Consider the following 25,171-nt stretch of genomic DNA (forward strand, 5'->3'; position numbering starts at 1 on the left):
TATTGAGTGAGGTATTCTATCACTCTCCACCTTATGTTTGGCACAGAGCCTCCCACGGAACCTTGACATAGCCATTTCATCCAAGTCAGGTGAGCCATCTCTCCAACCTCACGTTGAGAGATTCACCCTTTGGATCAAATCACACGTAGAGGCTAGAGTTTCAACACACAAACTGGCTATCGACCTATAGCAATGAAAAATGAAATATTTTAGACAAATTAATGTCAGCGATTTTCTTGAACAAAAAAGGATTTATGAATTAGGCAGCTCTCAGAAACAGAAGAGGGGAGGGACATCAGTCCAGCAGTGGACAGCAAGATTTTGGTGGGCGGGCACAAAGAGTCTTAGTAGAGGGATCACCTGATTGGCTACATGCAAACAGACTATTTGCATGGTGTGATGAGTTGGCTGCCTATGATTGGTTGGTGCATTTTTCTCTTATTGGTGAAATTCTCGTGTTCATTATAATTCCGATTAGGTTTTGGGTTAGGCAAGAATTTAAAATCCAGAGATAACCTCCTTTGGCAAATCTGTTTTTCTGGAAAACATTTGGTAAACAATGGTAAACATTTCAGGTTTTGAGAGCTATAGGCTCTCAGTCACCACTATTCAATTCCGCCCTTATTATAAGCAGTCAATCTGTCACACAATCACACACTCATAATAATACAAATTACTGGACACAAAGATGTCCAATAAAACAGGTTTTAAAAGCAAGCAGGGATGCATCTGGCCAAAGGTGGGTGGACTAGTCGCCCTTGAAGATGTTCTGGTAATTTGGTGTCAACTGTCCACATTACATCGTGGGAAGTTGCCATTCAATGCCAAGGTCTACTCAAATGTCACCAAGTCCCTGGTAGCTTTCAGGCACGTGGGAGGATCCAGCTGAGCAGCTCAGTTTGCAAACTTTTTGAAGTGGGTCCTTTCTGCTCTTCCCTTCAGTCCTTCAGGTTCTAGCTCGGGCCCCAGCTACATAGCAGAGCCGCGTTGTGATTGGGTGGGTCGCTTGGGGCCAAGCGCACACTCGGGCGAAGGTGTGAGCAGCTGAAAAGTTGGAGCCCAATCAGCACGGAGTTGAGCGCTCATGCCCCAACCTTCAGGTGACCCCGCGCGGCGGCGGCAGTAGCAGTAGGCAGAGGCAGTGGCGGCTGCAGCGACCAGAGCCCGCAGCGGCTCCGAGCGCCTCCGGGAGGACAGGCGGCGAGCTCCGTGGATCGTCATCCGCCAGCCGTCCGCCAGCTTCGGCGGCCGGGGGCTGGCTTGGAAGAAGCGGGCGAGCCCGGACGCGGCTTCTTCGGCTCGGTGCCCAGCAACACTGTTGCAGGCTGGGCTCCGGGCAGCCCCCAGAGTGCGGGCCCGCGCCACCGCCTTTGAACGCTGGGGGTGTGCGTGGCAGCGGCCGCGGTGGCGGCGGCAGCGGCGGCGGTGACCGGAGCGGCGAGTCGGTGCCGCCCGGGCTGCGCTTCGCCCCGGCAGCTTTGGAGGCGAGGGCGCCCGTGGTTCAGGATGCGACCGGGAGGCACGCTGTTCGCCCTGGTAGGCAGCCTGATGCTGCTGCTCCTCCTGCGTCTGCTTTGGTGTCCGGCGGACGCGCCTGCCCGCTCCAGGTAATTCTCTGGCCTCAACTCGCCCCACCTGCAAGGTCCAGTGCGCCCACGCTGTGCTCTGGGCGTTGCTTCCCGGGGAACCCCGGAAAGATCCGGGTGACTGTCTACTCTAAGACTTTTGACCAAGCAGCTCCTTGAGGGTAGGGTGGGGCTCGGGGGTCGCAGAGAGGCGACGCTTGGCTGGATGGCTTGGTATGAAGTGGAAAGGGACACGTCGGGGTTGGGAGAGCTCCAGATAGTGCCTCTGTGGGCGAGGGAGCTGCTGAGCCGAACCTGCTGAAGAGGTTTCCCGCCAGGCTCCAGGACTTCCCCCATTCTACTCCCGGTTTTGTCCTAGGATTGTTTTCCTCCCTAACTTCAAGATTAGGGACCCATCCCGGGAGCTAGGGTGCACAAAGATGCTCTGGATACGCTTGGAGCGCAATGCCCCAGTCTGCCGGCCACACTGGCTTCCAACGCGGTGTAATAACTTAGTTTTCTCGCTGGCTGTGCAGGCTGTTGGTGGAGGAAAGCAGAGGGGACACCGGTGGTACCTCGGCCGCACTGAGGACACTCTGGAGCCCCACAACCCCAGTACCACGCACCAGGAACAGGTACTAAGGCCCCTAGGGGCAGAGGGGCAAGGACTGGGCAAGACTGCAAGACCCAGACCCGTGGAACTCGCTTGAGTGGTTTGCCTGGATATCTGCCTCTGTCTTTGCCTGTCTGTCTGTCTGTCTGCCTACCTGCCTGTCTGTCTGTCTGCCTGTCTCTCACATACACACAGAAAGAGGAAAAGAGGGAGGGAGGGAGAAAGGGAGAGAGAGAAAGAAAGAGAGAGGGGGGAGGGAGAGAGAGACTGAGCTCATCAATCTTTGAAAACACATCTCTCCATATCAGCTACACTTTCAAAGATGGGTACTGAATTCTGTAGATAACCACGTGTGGAAGCCCCCAGAGAAGTCACTTGCCTATCTTTACTGAGGCTTTACTGAGGGATTTGGTTGGTGGGTTTTGTTTTCTGTGCTTTAAAGTGTATCTGTGTTGAGACTGAGGGAATGCAATTCTTCAGTGTGTTTGTCCTGGATGAATGAAGAATTATATTTCTTCCTTATTATGGGTGTGTATTAATGTACAGTGATTGTTGGGTATCTATTCTTCTGATTATAGAAACAGTACAACTGAATACATAAAGACGTAGGGGAAATATATAAAAGAAATTAATATTAACTCAAAGCACTATACCCAGCTATCATTTTCAGGTTGGGGCTGCTTTATGTCTATGTCATGTCTATTTCCTAAATGTGAAAAATACATGTGAGACTGTACTTTGTGACTCGTGTGTCATCGGCCTGACATGATTTTACCACCTGCCACCAAGGCTGCTCATTATTACTTATTCACCATCTTAATATTCTGTAGTCAATTTAATAATTTCTTCTTTACTCATTTAAATGCTTTCCTATCTTCATTTCATTTTTGTTTGCTAGGAGATATTCTATTAAGTCTATCCTTGTATGTAAATCTTTATCTTCATTTCAGACTCATTTCCTTAGAAGGACTGATAGAAAGTTGCATTATTAGGTCAAAATGAAGGTGCATTTAATGTTCTAAATCACATTTCTTTCCAATTGCTTCCTAGAACAGTTGAATCAATTTCTGCATCCACACATCTCTGGAGCATGCTGTGTCCCGTTCTGCTCTGCTATTACAATGGCAATTTTGTATACTGTCTCCCTCCTCTTTCTCTCTCTCTCTCTCTCTCTCTCTCTCTCTCTCTCTCTCTCTCTCTCTCTCTCTCTCTCTCTCTTTCTCCATCCTTATCCTTCTGTATATTTTTAGCTCTTGAATCCATCTTAATCTTCTGATAGCATGGTTGGACACTGCTTCCCACAAGGCTCTGGGCCTGATCCTCAGAAAGATCTGGAAGTACTTGGAAGAAACTCTGCACCGAGGAACTGTTGCAGGCTGCCCCAGGTAGCTTGTTGGAATTCCAGAGTCTGTTAGAGACACTAGGAACTCCTGGAGTAATGAAACTTTTGATAAAAAAGATTGATATGTACTTGATTTTGCCCAACTTTGTGTATGTGAAAAAGGTAGCTTTTCTTATTAAATGAGATTGGGAGGCCTGCCTACAAGTCAGCCATTCCACTGTTGTTCATCCTGGGGTTTTCCTTTGGGGAGGCTCAAAAGCACATACTCCTTAGTTGTCTAGTCCCAGGTCTTTCCAGAGGTCACTAATTAATTTTTATTTCCTTGGCATCCTTCTCTTGAAAGATCTACTTGCCATACTTCTTGAACTAATATTGTCAATTCATATTTTTTACTGAACATGGTCCATTTTCAAAAAAAAAAAATGATTCTTCTTGTTTAAACCAGACTGCTGTGTTCGTGACCAAAACCTCTTTGTCCTTTGATCTATTTTATATCTTTCTCATTCATGGTTTTTATTATTCATGGAGCAGGGAAGTACATTGTAATTCACTACTGCTTGGCTATGTAGAGAAATTGGCATTTTTTTCATTTCTCGGTGGCTGGTCTGCTCTCTTCCTTGTTACTGATCTTAGCAATAGTAAGAGTGGCCACCATCCCGTGAATGCTTCTTGCATAGCAGACACTGATCCAAGCATTTTATATTTATTAACTCATTGATGCTTCTGAACTGCTAAAAGAAACAGTTCTCCTCATTTTATAGATTGAGAAATTGAAACACACAAGATAATTTCCTGATGTCATAGACTTGGGCAGCCAAGAGTCAAACCTAGGTCACATCGAGCCAAAAGCCTGTTCTCAAACTCCTTCAAGTGGATATGCATGTATGTGCCTGTGTGTGTGTGTGTGTGTATGTATGTATGTATGTATGTGTATGTATGTGTGCATGAGTGTGTTTATGAGTTCTGGGTAAGGTGTGTGACAGTTTAAGCAACTCTTTCTGATAATATCCACTCTCTCTTGAAGTACACACTCCATGTGTCAGATTGCTTTTTTGTCACTTCTTGTTCCTCTAGGATGGCATCTAGATATATGGGCAGGGGCCATAAAGCTGGAGTTCAGGGACATGGTATGTTTTAACTCCCTTATCTGCAAAATAATCCCTTTTCTGTTTGGTGACCAGATTCCTGTCAGTGACCATTGTAAGAACTGCAGCTTGTGGTGTTCTCTCTCTCTCTCTCTCTCTCTCTCTCTCTCTCTCTCTCTCTCTCTCTCTCTCTCTCCCTCTTTCTCTCTCTCCCTCTCTCCCTATCTCCTTTTCTTGCTGGAGTCCCAGAAGCCAGAGGGCATCCTGCTCAAGATCTTCTTTCAGTCTGTCCTAGTCGGTCACTAAAATGTTTGTTTTTGTCTATTGCAGGATATTTGATCACACTATGAACCCTGAGATTGTATTATTTACCAGAGAGACCTGTTTTTAGTTATGGTGTGTCTCAGCCCTAGCACATGTTCTTAACCCAAGAGCTTTCTGCTTATTTGAAACAGGATTAAGTAAAGTCATAAGCCAAGAGGAGAAGCAAGCGACCAGTTGGCAGGGAGTGAACACAGGGCAAAACCATACAGAGTAAGAGGAGGACAGGAGGGCAAATAGAGAGCCACACAGAAAATAGAAGGAAGGGATATCCAGTCTGGAGGGGTTCTGAGACACTATGGAGAAGGAGAACTCCTCTTTCCTTCCGTGATGTTGTCTGAGGAGGAAGGTCAGCTGGGTGATGTTGTCTGAGGAGGAAGGTGAGCTGGGTGATGTTGTCTGAGGAGGAAGGTCAGCTGGGAGCTTTCTCTGCCTCTCTGAGCTCTGAGCTGGCAGGTTTTCACCCAGCATCTGGCTCCCAAGTCTCCATTGGTAAAAAATCGAATGATGGCTCGTTGTTGTTGTTTTTGTCTGTCTGTCTGTTTGTTTGCTTGTTTTAAATTGGAGGAGGCAGCAACCCCTTTCTGCCACTGCTTCCTTAAACTTAACCCTGGTATTGTCCCAGCCTTCTCTCAGTAAGCCAGAACCCAATGTAAATGCAGCCTTAATTAAGACATAGGCTTTAGTGGTTAGATCTGGGAAGCAGAGGGTCAGGGGAAGTGCCTTTCCAGTGAAGTGGTTGAATGAGAAAGGAGGCAGGCGTATACATGCCTTCAGGAAAATTCTCTGCTAACTGCAGAGAGATCTGTTGTCTCCTTTATCCCTGCTCCCTTCAGTCAAACCTCTTCAGGTTCTCCATGTACCCTACAGGATATTTCTAATTGCCTTAGAGTAGGCCCTGCATTAAAGACAGAAGAGAGGACATACTAAGAATTAATCAAGACACACCAAGAATTAAAAATATAACAATAAATTCTTTCTTTTTCACATAAACTTTGCCAAAGTCTGTCCTTGGCTTTTTATTTTATTTTATTTTATTTTTGGATTTATATCTCCTCAAATGTATTTCTGTGCTCCATTTTATTTGTAGTTTTTAAAAAGTTATTCTTCTTTTCCAATATTTTGAAATGCAGGGTTGAGTTTTTATGTGCTTTTTCCTTTCCCTTTATAGTGAAAATGTTTGGTACTATGAATTTTCCTTGGAATGCAGCTTTGGAATCACTTTAAAAAATATATTTACATGTGATATTATGGATTGAAATCATAGTCTCAGGCATGTTAGACTATACCACTGAGCCATTTCCCTCCCATAAACACATTTTAAAAGTTTTAAGATGTAGTATTCAAAATTTAAATATATATAATTATACAATTATATAGACTAGGGACTTAGGGGGTGGCTCAATGGCTAAGGACATGCACTACCTTTGCAGAGGGCCCAAGTTGGGATTTCTCCATTCATTTTGAATGTTCCACAGCTGCCTCTAGCCTCAGCTCCTGGAGAGGGCCTAGTACTTCTGGCCTCTGTGAGTAGCAACTTCACAAGCATACACCCATATACAGATCCCTGTGTTCCCCACCACATAGTTAAAATAATAAAGCAAATATTAAATATCAGTTGGGGGTAGGAATATTTATTTGCAATAACATTTAAATCATTTGGGTCTTATCTCCTAAGCAGTTGGATTTTTCTTGAATATTAATATTTTCTTAAATGATATTAATTTCATTTTTGCGTATAAGAGAAGTCTAGCAAAATTCTACTGAAGTATCCATGAGTGAGTTCCTAAATAGTTAATTATTAGAAGTGAGGAATTGAATAGTTAGCACAGATGTCTGTGACAGAATCTGGAATTCCTAGAATCCTTCACAGGAACTATAAAAGTGCTCACTGTGTCTCGATGCCCACTTGTAGCAGTTTCCACTGGGGTTTCAACATCAGTGGTGATGAGCTGGGGTCGTGACTTCCTGGTGCTTTCTAGTCATCAGCAGCTACTCTTTGGATGTTCTGGCTAGTTGGTGTTCGTCTTCGCCTATCTAGAGTATCTGCACAGTGAATTTTCCAGAATGTTGGGACACATCTTCATTTTTAATTTTTCCTGGTGTTTATTTTAATGACCTTTCTCTTTAGAGAAATCACCCTGACCGGTGATTGGCTTGTGTCAGTTGAGAACTGGAAGTAGGCAGAGTTCAGATGTCAGTCCTAGTACATTCATATTCACGTGACCCTGAGGGTCTTTCTGAGAACTCTTATGTATTTTAAATGAATACTCAGAAAAGAAAAATCCCAGGCATTTCAATACCCCAAAGATAGCTTCCACTCATAATTTTTTCCTTCACAGTGTGTGTGTGTGTGTGTGTGTGTGTGTGTTTCAATTTTCCCATGCATTTTTGGGGTACAGAATGACAGCTTTAAGCATCATCTGGGCACTTGTGGATGTAATGACTTTTCTTCTGCAGCATTCTTTTCCAGGCACAGTAGTAGAATGTAGAGATCTTTCCTTAAAGCACTTGTTTTGTCCCTGTGCCACATGGGTTATTTATCATCTCTGATTTTGGCTTGTACCCTGAGTGTGTTTGGGCCTCTGATTATTTGGATGAATTCCTAGAAGCAGAGGTGCTTCGTTGTGGGACATTTACAATGCTGCTGTGGTTTGTGTGACAATCCGTCACAAAGCCTTTTCTAATTTTAGCAGCATGCAAAAGTGAGTGACAGCTGACCCTAACTCCAAGAGGACTTGCATCTCCCATTGCAATCTTTAAAACTTTATCCTTATGAAACAAAATTGATGCCTTAATCTGGACTTAATTACCCTTTATGATAGACTTTTTTTTAAAAAAAACATTTTGACATTTATACTTTTTTCAAAATTAACTTTCAATATCTTTCTATTGGTATTTGATTTTTGTCTCTGATTTATGAGAAGTTCATGTATAGCACATGTATAATATAGTGCATAAACTATTTCCCAGCTTTTATTAACATCTAATTGTGCTTGCCGTTATTTACTGATGTTTTCAGTTTCTCTCTTGATGTATCCTTCATCTTCACCTTCTCTTCCCAGTTTTAATTTTCAAAGTGTGTATGTGTCTTAGGCTTTCTATTCTTGGACAAAACATCATGACCAAGAAGCAAGTTAGGGAGGAAAGGGTTTATTCAGCTTACCCTTCCACATTTCTCTTCATCACCAAAGAAGTCAGGACTGGAACTCAAGCAGGTCAGGAAGCAGGAGCTGATGCAGAGGCCATGGAGGGATGTTTCTTACTGGCTTGCTTCCCCTGGCTTGCTCAGCTTGATTTCCTGTAGAACTCAAGAACACCAGCCCAGAGATGGCACCACCCACAAGGGGCCCTCCCCCTTGATCACTAATTGAGAAAATGCCTTACAGCTCGTTCTCATGGAGATATTTCCTCAACTGAAGCTACTTTCTCTGTGGTAACTCCAGGTTGTGTCAAGTTGAAACACAAAACTAGCCAATACAATTGACCCCTTGTCAACTTGACACACAAACACATCACTATTAAGCCTCAACCCTTACTTTCTTATTCATCCCCAAGATCTAAATAACTTTAAAAGTCCCACAGTCTTTACATATTAAAGGTTCAATCCCTTTAAAATATCCAATATCTTTTACAATTCAAAGTCTTTTAAAAAATTCAAAGTCTCTTAACTGTGGGCTCCACTAAAATACTTTTACTTCAAGAGGGGAAAAATATCAGGGCACAGCCACAATCAAAAGCAAAATCAAACCCCAACCGTCCAGTATCTGGGATCCACTCGCAATCTTCTGGGCTCCTCCAAGGGTTTGGGTCACATCTCCAGCTCTGCCCTTTGTAGCACACATCTTGTCTTCCAGGCTCCAGCTGCCTGTACTCCACTGCTGCTGCTGTTCTTGGTGATCATCCTATGGTACTGGCATCTCCAAAATGCTGCTATCTTCCACTGCAACTAGGCTTCACCAATAGCATCTCATAGGCTCTTTTCAAGAGCCTCAACTCCTTTGCATGACCCCTTCAGTCCTTGGGACATCAATTGCAACTGTGGCTACACTTTCACCAATGGCCTTCCATGGCCTTTCACAGTGCCAAGCTTCAGCTGCTCTCCATGACTCCTTCATGCCTTCAAAACCAGTACCACTTGGCTGGCTCTTACACATTACCAAGTCCAGCTGTAGCATGAGGTACAACCAGGGCTATCTCTGCAACACAGCCTCTTTGTGCTCTCAGAAAACACTTCCCAGAAGATTTCACCTCAATGATGCTGGTCTCTTCTTAATCACAACTAATTTCTCAGTTCCAGCTAGCAAACATCAATAGTACCAGTAACACAGAGGTTTACTTTATTGGTTCTGGTATCTTGTTAATCACAGCTGATTCTTCAGCCCCAGCTAACCAAAACCTTCACAATCAAAACATGGCCCTGATAAGAACCTTTAATATTCCCTATTAAATTTCATAAGCCAGGCTTCCATCTTTGCACTGTCCTCAATATTATCTTCCAAGCTCCAATAGAACATCCCACAGAGCCCTTAACAGTCAATGGCTCTTCAAGCTCAAAGTTCCAAAGTCTTCCCACAGTCCTCCCCCAAAACATGGTCAGGTTGTCACAGGAATACCCCACTATGCTGGTACCAATTTTTGTTAGTCAGAATTTCTATTCCTGCACAAAACATCATGATCAAAAAACAAGTTGGGGAGGAAAGGGTTTATTTAGCTTACATTTCCAAATGGCTGTTCATCACTAAAGGAAGTCAGGAACGGAACTCAGGCAGATCAGGAAGCAGGAGCTGATGCAGAGCCATGAAGGGATGTTTCTTACTGCCTTGCTTCCCCTGGCTTGCTCAGATTGCTTTACTATAGAACTCAAGACTACCAGCCTAGGGATGACACCAGCCACAGTGGGCCCTTCAGCCTTGATAACTAATTGAGAAAATGCCTTACAGCTGGATCTCATGGATGCATTTCCTCAACTGAAGCTCCTTTCTCTAAGATAACTCCAGCTCATGTCAGGTTGACACACAAAAACAGCCAGTACAGTATGAATCTTAGTTAGTGTGTATCTGTAGTTTAAAACTACTTAATTTGAGAATACTTAAACTGACCCATTGTAGCTTATTTTGGATGCATCATAAGAGGTGGTATTTCTCGCTTGTTATTATCCTCATAAATGCTTTCTTCTTTGAAAATTCTTTTCTAATATAAACCTAGTTATTGTTAAAAAAAAAACGTAGAAGCATCATTTTGGTCTCCTTGTAAATGTCCGACATATGCCATCTTAAATTAGGTTTTCCTTGTTTCCTCTTCATTTTCATTTCTTTCTTGGTCAGTTGGCATAAACCTTTCAATACCTTTAGTCATGGGATGTACATGCCAATCTCTCTGAAACCCTGGTACTCAGTTCTAGGGTGGCAATTTCATTTTCTTTGTCTTTTTTTCCTTAATACTTTTGGTTGTTGCTGTTTTGGAATTTAAGGCTTGTGGATGCTAGGCAGGTTCTCCGTCACTTCCTCCTTTAAAACTGAAAATATTTTCCCCTAGACTTTGCAGACACTGTTTCCTGTTTTCTGACATTTCAACCTCAGGATAAGAAGCCTTGACAATTTTATTTTCATAGCTTCTGAAGTAATTGATTTAATTATTTGTTTGACTTGATACTGACAGCAAAACTTAATGGCTGGTGAGATGGCTTAGTGGGCTAAGTATCTGCTGTGCAACCACAGGGCCCCAAGTTCAGGTCCCCAGACCCCGTATATGCTGGGTGGGCATAGTGGCTGCCTGTGTGTCTGGTTCTCAGAGGGGACATTGAATTTCCATGTCATGCTGGCCTAGATAGACTAGCTGTATTGTCGATCTCTGGGATCAATTGAGAAGCTCTTCCTTAGCGAATAAGGAGTAGAGTTATTGAGGAAGGTTCCAGATTTCAACTTCATGCCTTTGTGTGCATACATGTGTATTTGGTTCCCTTGTATGAACAGTCAGGCCCTGACTCATATCACACATGTAACCCCAAGACTTGGGAGGTGGAGGCAGGAGGATTATGTGTGGAAGGCCAGTTTGGGCTACATGAGGCTGTGACTCAAAAATGCCAAAAACAAAAACAAAAAGAAAAACATAAAAAACAAAAAACAAAAAATAAAAAACCCAAAATAATAATAATAATAACAACAACAACAACAATCATAAACCCAAACCCCAACTACCCCACAATGTTATGTCTAAACAACAGTACCTTTAGATGAATGCTTTCTCTTTAGGCATCAGGGTTAGCTAATTTAAAATTAGAAAGGCCTTGTGGTTTTCTCTGTGTGGTTGTTTCAGGAGTTCTCAGGTCTGCCTGAACTCATGATGTGGCTCACGGTTTTCTATCTCCGATTTCCATGATTATTTTCTGCCCCGTGGTGTGGACTTCTTGACTTCTCCTCCACGTGCATTCTCTCTTTGCCCTTTACCCTGCCTCTAGGGATGGCTTCTATATGTCTTCTCAGTATCACTGAATTATTGAGCTGTGGCCTCTGCTCTCATCTTTGTCCTCTCTAAATTAGTGAATGGATTACATTTTTTTTTGCCCTGTATTACCTTTTCCTTTAGGCTGTACCATAACATAAAAGCTTTTCTCACAGAAAAGTTGTCTTAGTTTTCTTAGTTTTTTTCTTAAACTATTATTTGTGCGTGTACACGTATTTGTCTGTGTTTGTATCTGCACATGTCTGCTCAAGCCTGTGCAGGCCAGAAGTCACTGTGCGTTGTCTTCCTCAGTCATGCCCCACAGTATTTTCTGAGAAAGAGTCTCTCACTAAACCTGGAGATCACTGATTCAGCTAGACTGGCTGGCCGGGCACCTCAGGGAGTCTTCCTGCCTCTATGTCCTTATCTAGAGGAGTTTTAATCCAGGTACAGACCACTCTATCCAGCATTCCCTGCAAGTGCTGACAACCAAGCCCTCAAGGAACTGTACAGACTGAGTTTCTCCCTACATTGTGTTTATTTGTTGCAGTGGTTTGAAAGAAAATGCCCCCCTGAGGCTCATAGGTAGTAGTACTATTAGGAAGTGTGTTCTCGATGGAGGAGGTGTGGCCTCGCAGGAGGAGGTATGTCACTGGGGATGGACATTGAGGTCTCAGATGCTGAAGCCAGTCCCAGTGTGACAATTCACTCCTAATGCCTGCAAGGTCAATATACAAAACTCTTGGCTACCTCTCGAGCACCACGTCTTCCTGCCTGCCTCCATGCTTCCTGTCACTGCGATGATGAACTGAATCTCTGAACTGTAAGCCAGGTCCAGTGAAATGTTTTCCTTTACAAGAGTTGCTGTGGTCATGGTGTCTCTTCATAGCAACAAAACTCTAAGACACTTGTGTTTATTGAGAACATGTAATACCTGCTTTCTGAAAGGTTTTTTTTTTTTCTACAGCTCACTGTAAACATTTTTTTAATAGAAACTTAGAATTTCTCCTGAAAAAGCAATTGTGGTCTGTTCCTACAATGTAGTCTTAGAATTTTCTGACATCTTTTAAGAGTTTGCTTTTTAGATTAGGTACCACCAAAGGAGGGGATCTTTCCCCATTATTATGTCACCAGACCAGGGACATTAGAACCTCTTGTTCTCAACCAAGAGCCCCCGTCTCAGAACATATACCAAATGCAAGGTTGAACCACAAAGCTTTCCAACAAATGCCTACATTTAAAACTGTGGATCTGAAAAAATAAAGTGCAATAAAATAGTTTGTTAATTATCAGTTTTTCAATTCTAGAGCCCAACACTGCCCTTTGCAGCCATGTTTTGGCTTTAATGCCTGTCACATGCATGTGTTCCTGAGTGATCCCGGATGCCTACTGCTGTCAGGAATGGTGCATGACACATGCCACTCAGATCCCCAGAAGATTGAATTCAGTCAGTTCTGTAGTTATCTACCAGCATCTTCACATGACAGGTCATAATAATTGATCATTTCCGTACTAATTCTTCCCATGACATTATTGTAACTGTATAATGCAATATATAATATAACATAAACATAATTGACATTTAACATTATATATATATTATGTATTATAGTTGAGACATGTTCTTGAGAGGACACACAGATACACACAGACACACAGACACACACACACACACACACACACACACACACGCAGACACACACACACACATACACACCCGAGAGAGAGAGAGAGAGAGAGAGAGAGAGAGAGAGAGAGAGAGAGAGAGGGAGAGAGAGAGAGAGCCCCTCCCCCAAACAGAGGGCTCTTCCTGCTGCAGGAAGCAGGTCCCTTCTTGAGTGGGAGAAAGGACTTGACTTTCTGGTCTGAGTGGAAAGAGAGGCAGACCGCAGGTGGGAAGCGAATGCCAGCTTCTCTAGTATTTTCCTCTGGACTCCTCTGTTTCACAGGTAAAATCTATACCGCCTGCTGGCACTTCCCCCATGTTCTCTGTCTCCACAGCTCATGAATAGAATAGCATTTCTTCTCCAAAAGGAATGAGCTTCGGAAGCAGACAATAGTTGTCACCTATCCTTGGGATTGTCATTTTGGGTAGACTTTCTGTGTCTTCTGGAGGATACAAACAGTTCAGGAGAGGGAAAATCACTTACTGTCTATACTCTATGGTCGGATCCTGAAAATTGTAATAATTGGCTTTTGGTGTTATTTTTTTCTTTTGGCGTTTTATCGTATATGCTCAAACTGGCACCATGACTGCAGCCTGTAGAACACTCAAAGCAGCATGCACTAGAAGCCTGTTAACTAAGCATCACCCAACTCTACCCGCAGCCAGATGAAGGCTACTGGATTCTACTTCCAACAGTAAAGCATCATCACTTCTTTACAGGTCTTTGCGTCTTTGCTATGAGAAGTAAGAACACTAATGTGTTCTGATGTTTAAAATCATGTTTCCTTGAGTCTGTTGCCTCCTTTAAAAGGAGGTTTGAGGTCATGTATTCTGCCTCCTTCCCTTCTCCCCAGTATTGTATCTTAAGTTAATCCCCCAAGGATCTCGTGTTTATTCTGGTTTGGATGTGGCTTGCTTCCTCTGTGGCTTCCACGACAGGCCTCTTCACTCATGTCTGTTCTCTGACTCCCATGTCTCTGCATAAGCTGTCCTTTTTTGGCAAAGCATGTGTCCCACAAAGCTCATCCAGAGAGAGGCTTCCGGCCACGGGCTGCTGTTCCTCCTGGAGGCTTCGGAGCGTTGCCTGCCATCCCTAATGGTTTCTCTGGGTTTGCTTGCCAGGGGAGCTCAAAGGACAGGAATAATATTCTATGGTTTTCTCCCTTGATGGGGGTGGGGGGTGGGGGGGTGGGGATGGGGGGATGGGAGTAGAGCAGGAGTCCCTGTGACCATCTGTTCCCAGTGGCTGTTGGAGTTGAAAATAAGAATTTTATTTTCGGTTTTCTGGAGTCTAACTTCTTGAGTTCTTTATATATATTGGATATTAGCCCTCTATCTGATGTAGGATTGGTGAAGATCTTTTCCCAATTTGTTGGTTGCCGATCTGTCCTCTTGATGGTGTCCTTTGCCTTACAGAAACTCTGTAACCTTATGAGGTCCCATTTGTCAATTCTTGCTCTTAGAGCATACGCTATTGGTGTTCTGTTCAGAAACTTTCTCCCTGTACCGATGCCCTCAAGGGTCTGGGTACAGAGTTAAACAAAGAATTCTCACCTGAAGAACTTCCGGATGGCAGAGAAGCATCTTAAAAAATGCTCAACTTCATTAGTCATTAGGGAAATGCAAATCAAAACAACCCTAAGATTTCATCTTACACCAGTCAGAATGGCTAAGATTAAAAATTCAGGAGACAGCAGGTGTTGGAGAGGGTGTGGAGAAAGAGGAACACTCCTCCACTGCTGGTGGGGTTGTAAATTGGTACAACCACTCTGGAAATCAGTCTGGCGGTTCCTCCGAAAACTGGGCACCTCACTTCCAGAAGATCCTGCTATACCACTCCTGGGCATATACCCAGAGGATTCCCCACCATGTAATAAGGATACATGCTCTACTATGTTCATAGCAGCCCTATTTATAATTGCCAGATGCTGGAAAGAACCCAGGTATCCCTCAACAGAAGAGTGGATGCAAAAAATGTGGTATATCTACACAATGGAGTACTATTCAGCCATTAGAAACAATGAATTCATGAAATTCTTAGGCAAATGGATGGAGCTAGAGAACATCATACTAAGTGAGGTAACCCAGACTCAAAAGGTGAATCATGGTATGCACTCACTAATAAGTGGTTATTAACCTAGAAAACTGGAATACCCAAAACATAATCCACACATCAAACGAGATACAAGAAGAAAGGAGGAGTGGCCCCTGGTTCTGGAAAGACTCAGTGAAACAGTATTTGGCAAAACCAGAATGGGGAAGTGGGAAGGGGTGGGAGGGAGGACAGGGGAAGAGAAGGGGGCTTATGGGACTTTCGGGGAGTGGGGGGGCTAGAAAAGGGGAAATCATTTGAAATGTAAATAAATTATATCGAATAAAAAAAAATTAAAAAAAAAAAGAATTTTATTTTCCATCGTGTTTGTAGGACTTCACTCTCATTATCCCTTAATGTTCAAGGGAAATAGTTTCCCAGAAACCCAGTGAATATCACAATGCAAATGCTCACATTTCTTGTACAAAACTGTAGTGTTTGTTCATAATCTATGACCGTCTTCTGCATGCATAAGTCACCTTGCTATGACATAAGAGTGTGTAATGCAATGTAGGTGCTATGTGCAGTTGTTACACAACGTTGCCTAGAGAATGATGACAAGAAAAGGGCCTGCACATATGAGATATAGGTCAATATCCTCCTCTCCCCTTCTGTGTGTGTGTGCATGCCTATGTGTGTGCGCATGTGTGTATAGGGGGACTGTTCATGTGTGAGTGCAGGCACACCTGACATACACATGTGGAAAGCAGATGACAGCTTGTGTCAGTTTTCCCTCTTCACCTTATGTGAAGAGTGTCACTAATTCTCAGCTGCCTATGTAAGACTGGTCTGCAACTGCTGGGATTCTGTCTCCAACTCCCATCTTCCCACAGGAGTGCTGGGATTACAGAGGGTCACACTATGTGTCTGGATTTTATGTGAGTTCTAGGGTTTTAGCCTCGGGCTCTCTTGTGTAGCAAGGCTTTCACTCAGTGAGCCCTATCCCCAGCCTTCCCACAAATATTTTGCCTCTCTTTGGTGAGGTCCTCAGACAGGGAGGGCTGGCTGCACTGAGTATATGTCTTTCAAGAAAGGACTGGGATGCTGTCCCGTGACTAGAAGACGTTCATCAGACAACTGGTCAACCCGAGTGGCAGAGCCAAGGCTATGGACATCTCCGTTGTTAATCCGAACTGCCTTCTGTTTGGTGGCCCACACTTCCTTGCTCACTATCCTGTTAAGTCATTTGTTTATAGTAATAGTAATATCATATTAATAGATAATAGTTTCCTGGAACTAAAAGGGATTAGGATGAGTTTTAAAGACCAAAATCCCTGGTTACCTGGGACAGACAGAATGTTGGGGAATTATTAGCTGACAGCAGAAGTATTGAGCAGAGGTCTGGACTCCTGAGAAAGAAGTGCATATCAGGTGCTGTGATGGTTTTGAGTTAGTTTTAGGGGCTTCAAGGGTAAAGGTTTTATCACCTCATCTGGGGCCCAAAGAGAACCACCCTCCATAGCCCCTGAGGCTTGGGAGATAAACTGCAGAGAAGGAGTCTTATGCCTGGTGCCTTGTTTTGTGGATTTAATTGTCCTTGTGACAGTGTGCTAGCCTTCTGTTGCTGACAAAATAGCTGAGGAAAAACAAGTTAAAGGAGAAAAGACATTTCATCTTACAGGTCAGACTGTTCGGTCCGTGGCCAGCTTGCCTCTATTGCTTTAGGCCTGAGACAGGCAAGAGCAGCGTGGTGGAGATGCGGTGTGGTACAGCTGCTCAGATCCTGGCAGTCTGGAAGAAGAGAGACACTGGGGAAATGTGGACACTTCGAAGGATTGCCCCCTAGCGATCTGCCTCCTCCAGCCAGGTCTATCTTCTATCAGCCCGTTTTATGCTGAATCAATCCCCTCATGATCCAGTCATCTCTCTAAAACCCAGCTAGCAACCAAGCCCTGGATGTCCCAGCCTTCCGAGATAGTTTTAGATTCAAACCACAACAGGAGACTCTTCTGGCCTGTACTTTTTGGCCCATACTTAGGATGTTAGCCTGCCAGGACAGTTCAGCCTTCCATGTCTCTACTTTTACATTTCTTTAAAAAAAATGTTTTTCATCAAGCACAGTGAGTGGTTTATACAGGCTCCAGATAATCCGTCAGTAATTCTTGGGAACATTCCTATCCATGACTGTAATTATTTCTGAAGATGATTTTATAGGGCAAAACCTCTTCTTTTGCAGTGGTTGTAAAATAAATTGTGTTATCTTACCTTGCTGGTTAATTGTTATTGTAAAACTACACTATCATTCTTTAACATATAATTTTTTTAAACTGCAGCATTCTATGAAATTGAGGTCAGATCATTAATTCTGCAAATGATTAAAGTCTTTCATTGGTTTCTGGAGTCTTAATTGAGGCACAAGTGATGCCTTCCCATGCTAACTTTTAGAGGATGTTATATTTTATATAATTTTTTAAAGATTATATCTCATTTTTTTCTTTTTGGAAGATTTAATATTTTATATAATTCTTTTAAATATTATGTTTCATTTTTTTCTTTTTGAAATATGTAATACTTTTTATATTTCTTTTAGAGGTTATGTTTCTTTTTCTATTATTTCATGGAATAGCAAACATAATTCCAAACTTGTTATTATGGTATCTTTTTTGTTGATGTGTGTGTGTGTGCATGTGTGTAAGTGTGCACATGTGTAAAGGCATGCATGCATGAATGTGCATATGGAGGCCAGAAAATGACATCATGCATCTTCCTCAACTGCTCTCTACCTTGGTTTTTGAGATAGGGCATCTCACTGAACCTAGAGCTCACTAGTCTGACTAGTGACATAGTCAGATTTAACTAGTCTGACTAGTGACATAGTCAGATTTAACTAGTTTGACTGGCCAGGGAGCCAGAGATATTCTTCTGTTTCCGACTTCTCTGCATCATAATTAAACACATGCACTGCCACACCTGGCTTTTCTATATACATAGCTGCTGGGGACTCAAGTCCACAACCTTATGCAGCAAGGTCTTTACTGACTAAGCCATCTCTGTCTCTGCAGTCCTGATAGTGTCCTTTGTACTTTCTTCTGTCAAGAGAATGCAATGTGTTTCTCCTTATAAGCATAGACTTACTATTTGCACATTAATCTTCTGGACATATTTTTGTGTTTTTGACTGGAGAATTCCCTTAATACTCATGATTATTTTGGAGGTGCCAAAGTACTCTATCGCTCATGTCTGAGAAATGCTCTTCCTGTAGCAGACAATGGTACTGTGTTGTCTTTACCTGGCTTAGCTCTCTCGTCATTGTATCTTCTCTGAGCTATAACAGCAGCATGCTGGGGTTTTTCCTGTTGCCTTGCCTACACAACGGACTTAAATCTTTATCATCCTTCAGTGACAAGAGACGAGGCAGATGTGAAAACATAAGAGACAACTATACCGGAGTTTCTAGTTTACATGTATATACATAGACCGACTTAGTGGTTGGAAGATGATGGATTAATTCTGCAAAGTTAAAAACTCCTATCTAGGGGGCTGGGATGATGGTTCCACGGGTGAAATAATGCATGACTGGAGTTTGCATCCCCAGGACCTATGTGCACTCCGGGCAAAGGGGACAGATGCCTGTGACCCCTTATTCAGGAGGCAGGACAGAGGATCTTTGGGATAAGCAGCCTAGCTAGACAAGCTGGGACCTGACATCAGCAAGTTTGGGGTTTAACTAGAGACTGCATCTCTATAACTAAAGTGGAGAATGATTGGGAAAGGTACTCAGGGTCCTCTTCAAGCCTCTGCACACATACATGTAAACACATCCACACCTGTATTCACACACTCAAGGAAACACCTTATCATCTGTACTCATTTTTTATGGGGAAACAAACATATACGGTAGTGTACATAGGAAGATTCTTTAAAAACTTTTAATTAAAACATAATGAATCACTTCATCCCTCCATTTACCCTCTTTAGGCCCTCCCACATCCCCCACTTTCAAATAGGTGGCACCACAGCTGTACTTACACACAACCTGTTGGGCCTGTTAAGTGCTGTTATCTAATTTCAGAGCTGACCACCTTGTGCTATATAATCAGTTAGGAGGATCATCTCTGGGAAAGGTTAATTGTCCCTCTCTCGACAGTCCTTAGTTGCCTGCAGTTCTTTGTCTAGGGGCTGGGACTTCATGGAATTTCCCCGTTTCCAGTTTGCATGCTTATTGCTGCAGTCGTTCTTTAGGACTTGTTGAGACAGCCATGTTACTGAACTATCATGAGAGCAACATCCCTGTCTTTTCTAGAGACACAACATCACAGGAGATTTCGTGGTCCTCTGGCTTTTACTGTCTTTTCTATCTCATGTTTGGAAATGGTCCCTGAGCTTTAAGTGCAGGAGTTGCCTTGCAACTGTACATGTTGGTGGCTTGAGTTCTTCATGGTCTGTTGATGTCTGCATTATGAACTCCTATGGTTTTTCTGTAATGGCCTCTGTTTGCCGACAAGAAGACCATTTCTAATGCAGGGCGAAAGTTACACTTTTCTGTGGGTTTAAGGTATAAACTGCAGCTAGGAATTAGGCTGGTCTAGTAAAATAGTGTTGATAGGCTTTCCTCTGTGATCCATGACCTTACTGACCACAGGTAGCCTTGGCATACCAGTCACGGGTGTGGTCCATTGGTGTCACAGCTGGATAGAACCATTGATTGCTTCTCTCCCTTGGGAGCCTGCACATCACCTTCTGGTATTATACACATTGAGTGGAAGGAAAGATCCATCTCGAATCTTTGAAATCCTATGTCTGAAGTGTATGATGTCTTCAGCAAAACGGCTTACCTTCAGCCTCTGGGAGACAAGCAAGGGCAATGGTGAGACCTTACATTGTGTAAGAAGTCTATTAGTCAACCCCAGCTAACAACTCAAATGGAGAATTCTCATGCTTGGTTCTGGGGGTTTTGTTAGATAGTCTACCTCTCTTGAGGGAGTACTGTCAGCCCAAGTGGCATAACTTCATTTAAGGTATATAATTCTTGAATGTATTATATACCTTTAGGCAAACATAAAATAATTGGGTTCCTTGGGACTTTTCAAACAACTGTGGTTTTAAGTGTCTCTCTTTTCACCCTCTCCTTCTATTTTGGGCAGCTTCCTTTCTCCCCCATTAAAGCTTCCCCTGGTGCCTTTCCCATTTCCTCTAAGTTACAAAGCAAACCTGTAGAGACTAGCAGTCAGTCAGTCTTAACCTTCCTTACTTCTGTTAAGTGTTGAACACTCAGAAACTCCAAAGATTACTAGAAACATTTGGTTGAAATGTAACTTTAGATAAATAATCATAAAGAATGCGTCTTCAGAGCCAAACATCAGTGTTACTCGGATTTATGCTGGGCTGCTGATAGAATGCTATTTCAAACAAAACTGACATGGTTTAAACTAGAAGGTGTCCACACAAACTTTCTGATTTTATAGTATATGACTACTGCATGCACATTGCTTTCATATGTTTTAACCTTAGACTATTTTCTTAGAAAAAGTTTAATCCTGAAAAAAATGTTGATTATATAATACTTTTGACTATTACATAAGACTTTTCTCCATTTTTCTGTTTTATTCTTAATCTCTTCTGAGGACTGGTATGTTTTAAATTATTAAATGATTTTAATTATTTTTATCTTATGTCCATTGGTGTTTTACATGTGTGTATGTCTATGTGAGGATGTGGCATCCCTTGGAACTGGAATTACAAACAGCTATAAGCTGCCATAGGACCTCTGAAAAAACAATCATTGCTCTTAACCACTGAGTCTCTCCAGCCCCGAAAATAAGTACTGTTGATGACCCGAACCTGGTGTGACCCCAATGTAGTGTGGCCTCAGCATTGTGTAAATGTCCATTTTTATAAGTACTTATGGGCAACTATGAGATGTTGCCTCATATTAAAATTTTATATGATCCTTGCAATTAAACAATTAAACAATTAACCATTAAAATCAGAATACAGTTGCTGTTTAAGAGATCATCTTAAAAGTGGAACTTTCAGATAAGATTTTTTAATATAAATATGTTTTATTGGGTATGACAGAGTCTTTCAAGTGAAATTAATTAAATGAATTAACACATTTGGAAGTGAGATTTCCAGATGGTGGAGAGAGGATAGTCTCTTTAACAAATAATTGTGGCACATTTGGATCGCTCCATGCAATGAGATAAATGTCTACCACTTTCTTGCCTTTGTACTAGAATAGCACAGACTTGGTCATTTATAAAGAATAGACACTTCCCTAGGCTGGGAAGTCCAAGGGCTTCCTGCTGTGTTATGTCATGGAGGAAAGGAGAAAGGCAAGCAAGCATGTGTGGAAATAAAAGGATGGGGGGTGGGGTTGCTTTTGTCACATCCATTCTCATGATAACCGACCTTCTCCCTTGATGTAGACAGAGATCTATCTGTTCACGAGGACCCTGCCCTCTTAACCCAGCCTCCTCTTAGTGGACCTCATCTCCCAATACTTTTGCATTGAAGCTTTAGTTTCTGATGCATGCATGTGGGCAAAACATTCAAACCAAAGCAATCAATTTATACCTTTACACACACACACACACACATACACACACACACACACACACACAAACATATGCACATACATGTCCACAAATGCATGAACATACACATATACACACACATGCCTATGCATGTGCACCCATGCACTCATGCATGAACATATACACACATGAATGAACACATACACACACATGCACATACACTGTGCCTAATACAATTGTGTAAAAAATATTTAACATGACTAGTCACCAGGGAAATGCCAATCAAAACTATAATGAGATCCAATTTTCTAGAATGGTATTTAGCATCCCCCTATAACTTGAAGTTCGTTCCCCAGCTGAGGTTCTGAGACTGAACCTTAGGAATGTAGAGATAAGATCATAGAAATGTTTATTACTCAGGCAGGAAGGGCAGACCTGGAAATGGAGGAAGGGATGATGGCCAGGTTCTGGACAGACAGTGAAAGCAGTCAGAGCCCTGTAGCTTTCTGTCTTCTTTGGGAGTCCACAGGGAACCTTAAGACCTGGAAGCAAGCTTTTATATTTGAGAAATTATTACAGAACTGACTAAAAATCAATCCCCTTTTGTGGAATGTTTTCTTATGTCTTATTATTTGAAAGCCATGGGTATTGTCTCTAAATCCTATAGTAATCCCTACATGAATGCCCGCTGTGGAGTGGAGCCGGAAATAGAATCTCGTTTAAGAGTGTTGACAGTGAGGAAGGCTCAGTTCTGGAAAGGTTTAGGTCCATGTTACGTGGCTGAAGAGGTCTGCACCTGTGTCCTGGAAAGCTGCCCCAGGATTCAGCATCCTCTAAATTCCGATGACGCCATTTCCCTTGGAAGGGCGAGTCTCAGCACAACACACAGGGACATCTCTTCCACATGCCATTCCGTCTGCATTTACATACTGAGGGGTTGGGGAGGAACACGCCTTGTTAAGAGGTTGCAAGGATGATGTGTATAGGTTGAACATGAGCTTAGAGATTGTGCACCTGAAATCAGACACCAGGGAAGGTCCAAGGGCAGATAATTTGATAAAGATTGGAAATATTTCAAAAAAGTTAAATTTTCATATGAGTCAGTCTCAGGTATCTGTTGAAGATAAGTAAAAATGGATGTCAATATATGACAGGCTTACTTGTGAACAGAGATAGAGATATTATTTCTAACACTCAAGTAATGGAAGCAAGGCACATTGAGGTTAGATAAACAAATGTGGTATATCTATTCACGGCTATTAGTCAGCAGTGAAAAGGAACAGAAGATTGATACGTGCTGCAATAGTACAAACAGTTTTACTTTGCATGTCTCATTCTAGAGTAAGGATCACATAAAACATAAAACATCATCCAAGATAAAAAGCAAATTGGCTCTTGTTTGATACTCAAGGGTAGAGTTGGTATTGAGTGAAGATAAGTTTAAGACATCTATTTGGGGAGATGGGACTGTTATAAAAACCAGGCAATGCTGATATTTTCACTATAAAGGTCACTGAATATTATTAATTATGCAATTATACTTATACACAGGATTTAATTATTTATATTTTAATTATAGTTATCATTAAATTAATTATAATTATTTAATTTAATTATAATTATGCACAGGAAAACTTATAGTAAAATATAACAACTATATTGAGATACTTATGAGCATATAAACATCATGTTATTTTATGTGTCTATGTAGCTGGGTTTAAATATCCACTGAAACATATAAGCAGAGGTTATGTTGTTGGGCTAGGTAGGCAATTTAAGTATTTGTAAAGAGGTCTAAATCAAAGCAAAGATTCCACAGGTAATATACACAGGCGTGTGAAGTGAGATACGGGGATGATATGTCTTCTCTACTGGCTTAGTTAGGGTTTCTGTTGCCGCAGTGAAACACTGTGACCAAAAGGCAAGTTGGGAAGGAAAGGATTTATTGGACTTACACTTCCATATCATAGTTTATCACTGAAGGATGCCAGGACAGGAACTCAAACAGGGCAGGAACATGGCAGAAGGAGCAATGCAGACTCCATGGAGAGATGCTGCTCACTGGTTTGCTCCTTACTGGCTTGCTCAGCCTACTTTCTTATAGAACCCAGGGCTATCATCACCCCAGGGATGATACCACCCATCAATGAACTGGGCCCTACCCCACTGGTCACTAATTAAGAAAATGCTCTGCAGGCTTGCCTACCACCTGATGTTATGGAGGCATATTTTCATATAGGATGGCTATCGTTTGTGTCAAGTGGTCATAAATCTAGTCAGCACACCTGTCATGTCTTTCTTATATTTCCTCTCAAGTTTTTAGGCCATTTGCGTCAGGATCAAATTGCGGCTCATAAGATAGACATTAGCCTTTCAGATGTGAGATCCCATGATGCACAGGGCGTTGAATGAAGCTCAATGGAGTAGGGGAGTGTTAGCAATTACTGAGCTCTTATTACTGTGCACTGGGATTCTGTGGCTTTATGTACATGGGATCGCTCTATCTTCCCAGCAATGAGATTATGTAAGACTACTGAAACACTCACTTTCCAGCAAGGAATGGAGACACAGTCACTTTCTAGTAACCTGGCCCTGGCCACACAGCTGAGCAAGGTATTAATGCCAGAGGCTGTACTCCTGTTTTTAAGCTTCAGGTTGGAGAAACAACACTTGAATTGTTTCCCACGGTATATCTGGCGTCTTGAGGTGGTTAGTGATCACAAATGACAGGCTTGCAGGAACAGAGGATTTGGGGAGATGTAGGGGCGAGGGCACTTGGTCTGGGTGCCATACCATTAATCCTGTTGCTGGCAGATCAGCCTGTGGATCTTTGAATCCTTTCTGACTGTGAAGTCAGACTTAACGAATCCGATGCAGAATCGCAACAGAGAATACAGAACAGCCCACAGGGAGAGGGCATTTTAGAGGCTTGTCTGCATCTCCTGCAGGCAACCTGGGGCAGCCTAAAATGGGGGCTCAGTAGAGGAGTCCTTGCTGAACCTGAGAGGTTAGAGATACCTTGCCAGACTTGTGGTTGTCTCAGAAAAGGTTTACAAACCCTTAAAGGTCAGCGGTGTGTCTCGGTATCTACTTCAGGTAGCCTTCTTCTGCTGCTATAAAAGAGTCATTAAGAGTACTGACTGTGTTTCTCTGAGCCCCATTGTCTCACTAAGGACCAGCTCTGTGTGGGAATGCTTTGTCCTTTTAGCCAGACTCAAGGAATGAGCATGTCCACCCTATTCCCTGTGATTTTCATTAAAAGCTAGTCCCCTAAGGAAAGAATGATTTGTGACCAAACACTTCTATTCAGGCTCAAAGGGGTGATTTTCCTTTTTCTTTTAGAAATGTTCTTCCCAGCCGAGCACTGACTCCAGCACACAGTCAAAGGTTATTAATGACTTCATTCATCCCTTCAGCAGATATTTATGCTGCTAGAGACCCGAGCTGTTATCTTAGAGCCTGGACTGCAGCAGAGTGGCTATGCAGGTGGGACCTAATTCGATTTGGGGAAAAAAAACATCCCTCTCGCCATAGGGAGGTGATTACCAGGTTCACACCGGTGCATCC

General features: G+C 42.6%; 1 protein-coding gene across 1 annotated transcript in view; it reads left to right on the forward strand.

Annotated features, from left to right (window-relative positions):
* The first annotated feature begins 1,425 nt into the window (after positions 1–1,425).
* St8sia6 (ST8 alpha-N-acetyl-neuraminide alpha-2,8-sialyltransferase 6) overlaps positions 1,426–25,171 on the forward strand; it is a 153,080-nt gene continuing 129,334 nt past the window's right edge. Inside the window, exons 1-2 of the mRNA XM_052157409.1 lie at positions 1,426–1,607; positions 2,102–2,200. Coding sequence (XP_052013369.1) covers positions 1,507–1,607; positions 2,102–2,200 — 200 coding nt within the window. The 5' untranslated portion in view covers positions 1,426–1,506. The remainder of the gene's footprint in view (positions 1,608–2,101; positions 2,201–25,171) is intronic.

Source organism: Apodemus sylvaticus, chromosome 14 (assembly GCF_947179515.1).
Source record: "Apodemus sylvaticus chromosome 14, mApoSyl1.1, whole genome shotgun sequence".
Classification (NCBI taxonomy): domain Eukaryota; kingdom Metazoa; phylum Chordata; class Mammalia; order Rodentia; family Muridae; genus Apodemus; species Apodemus sylvaticus.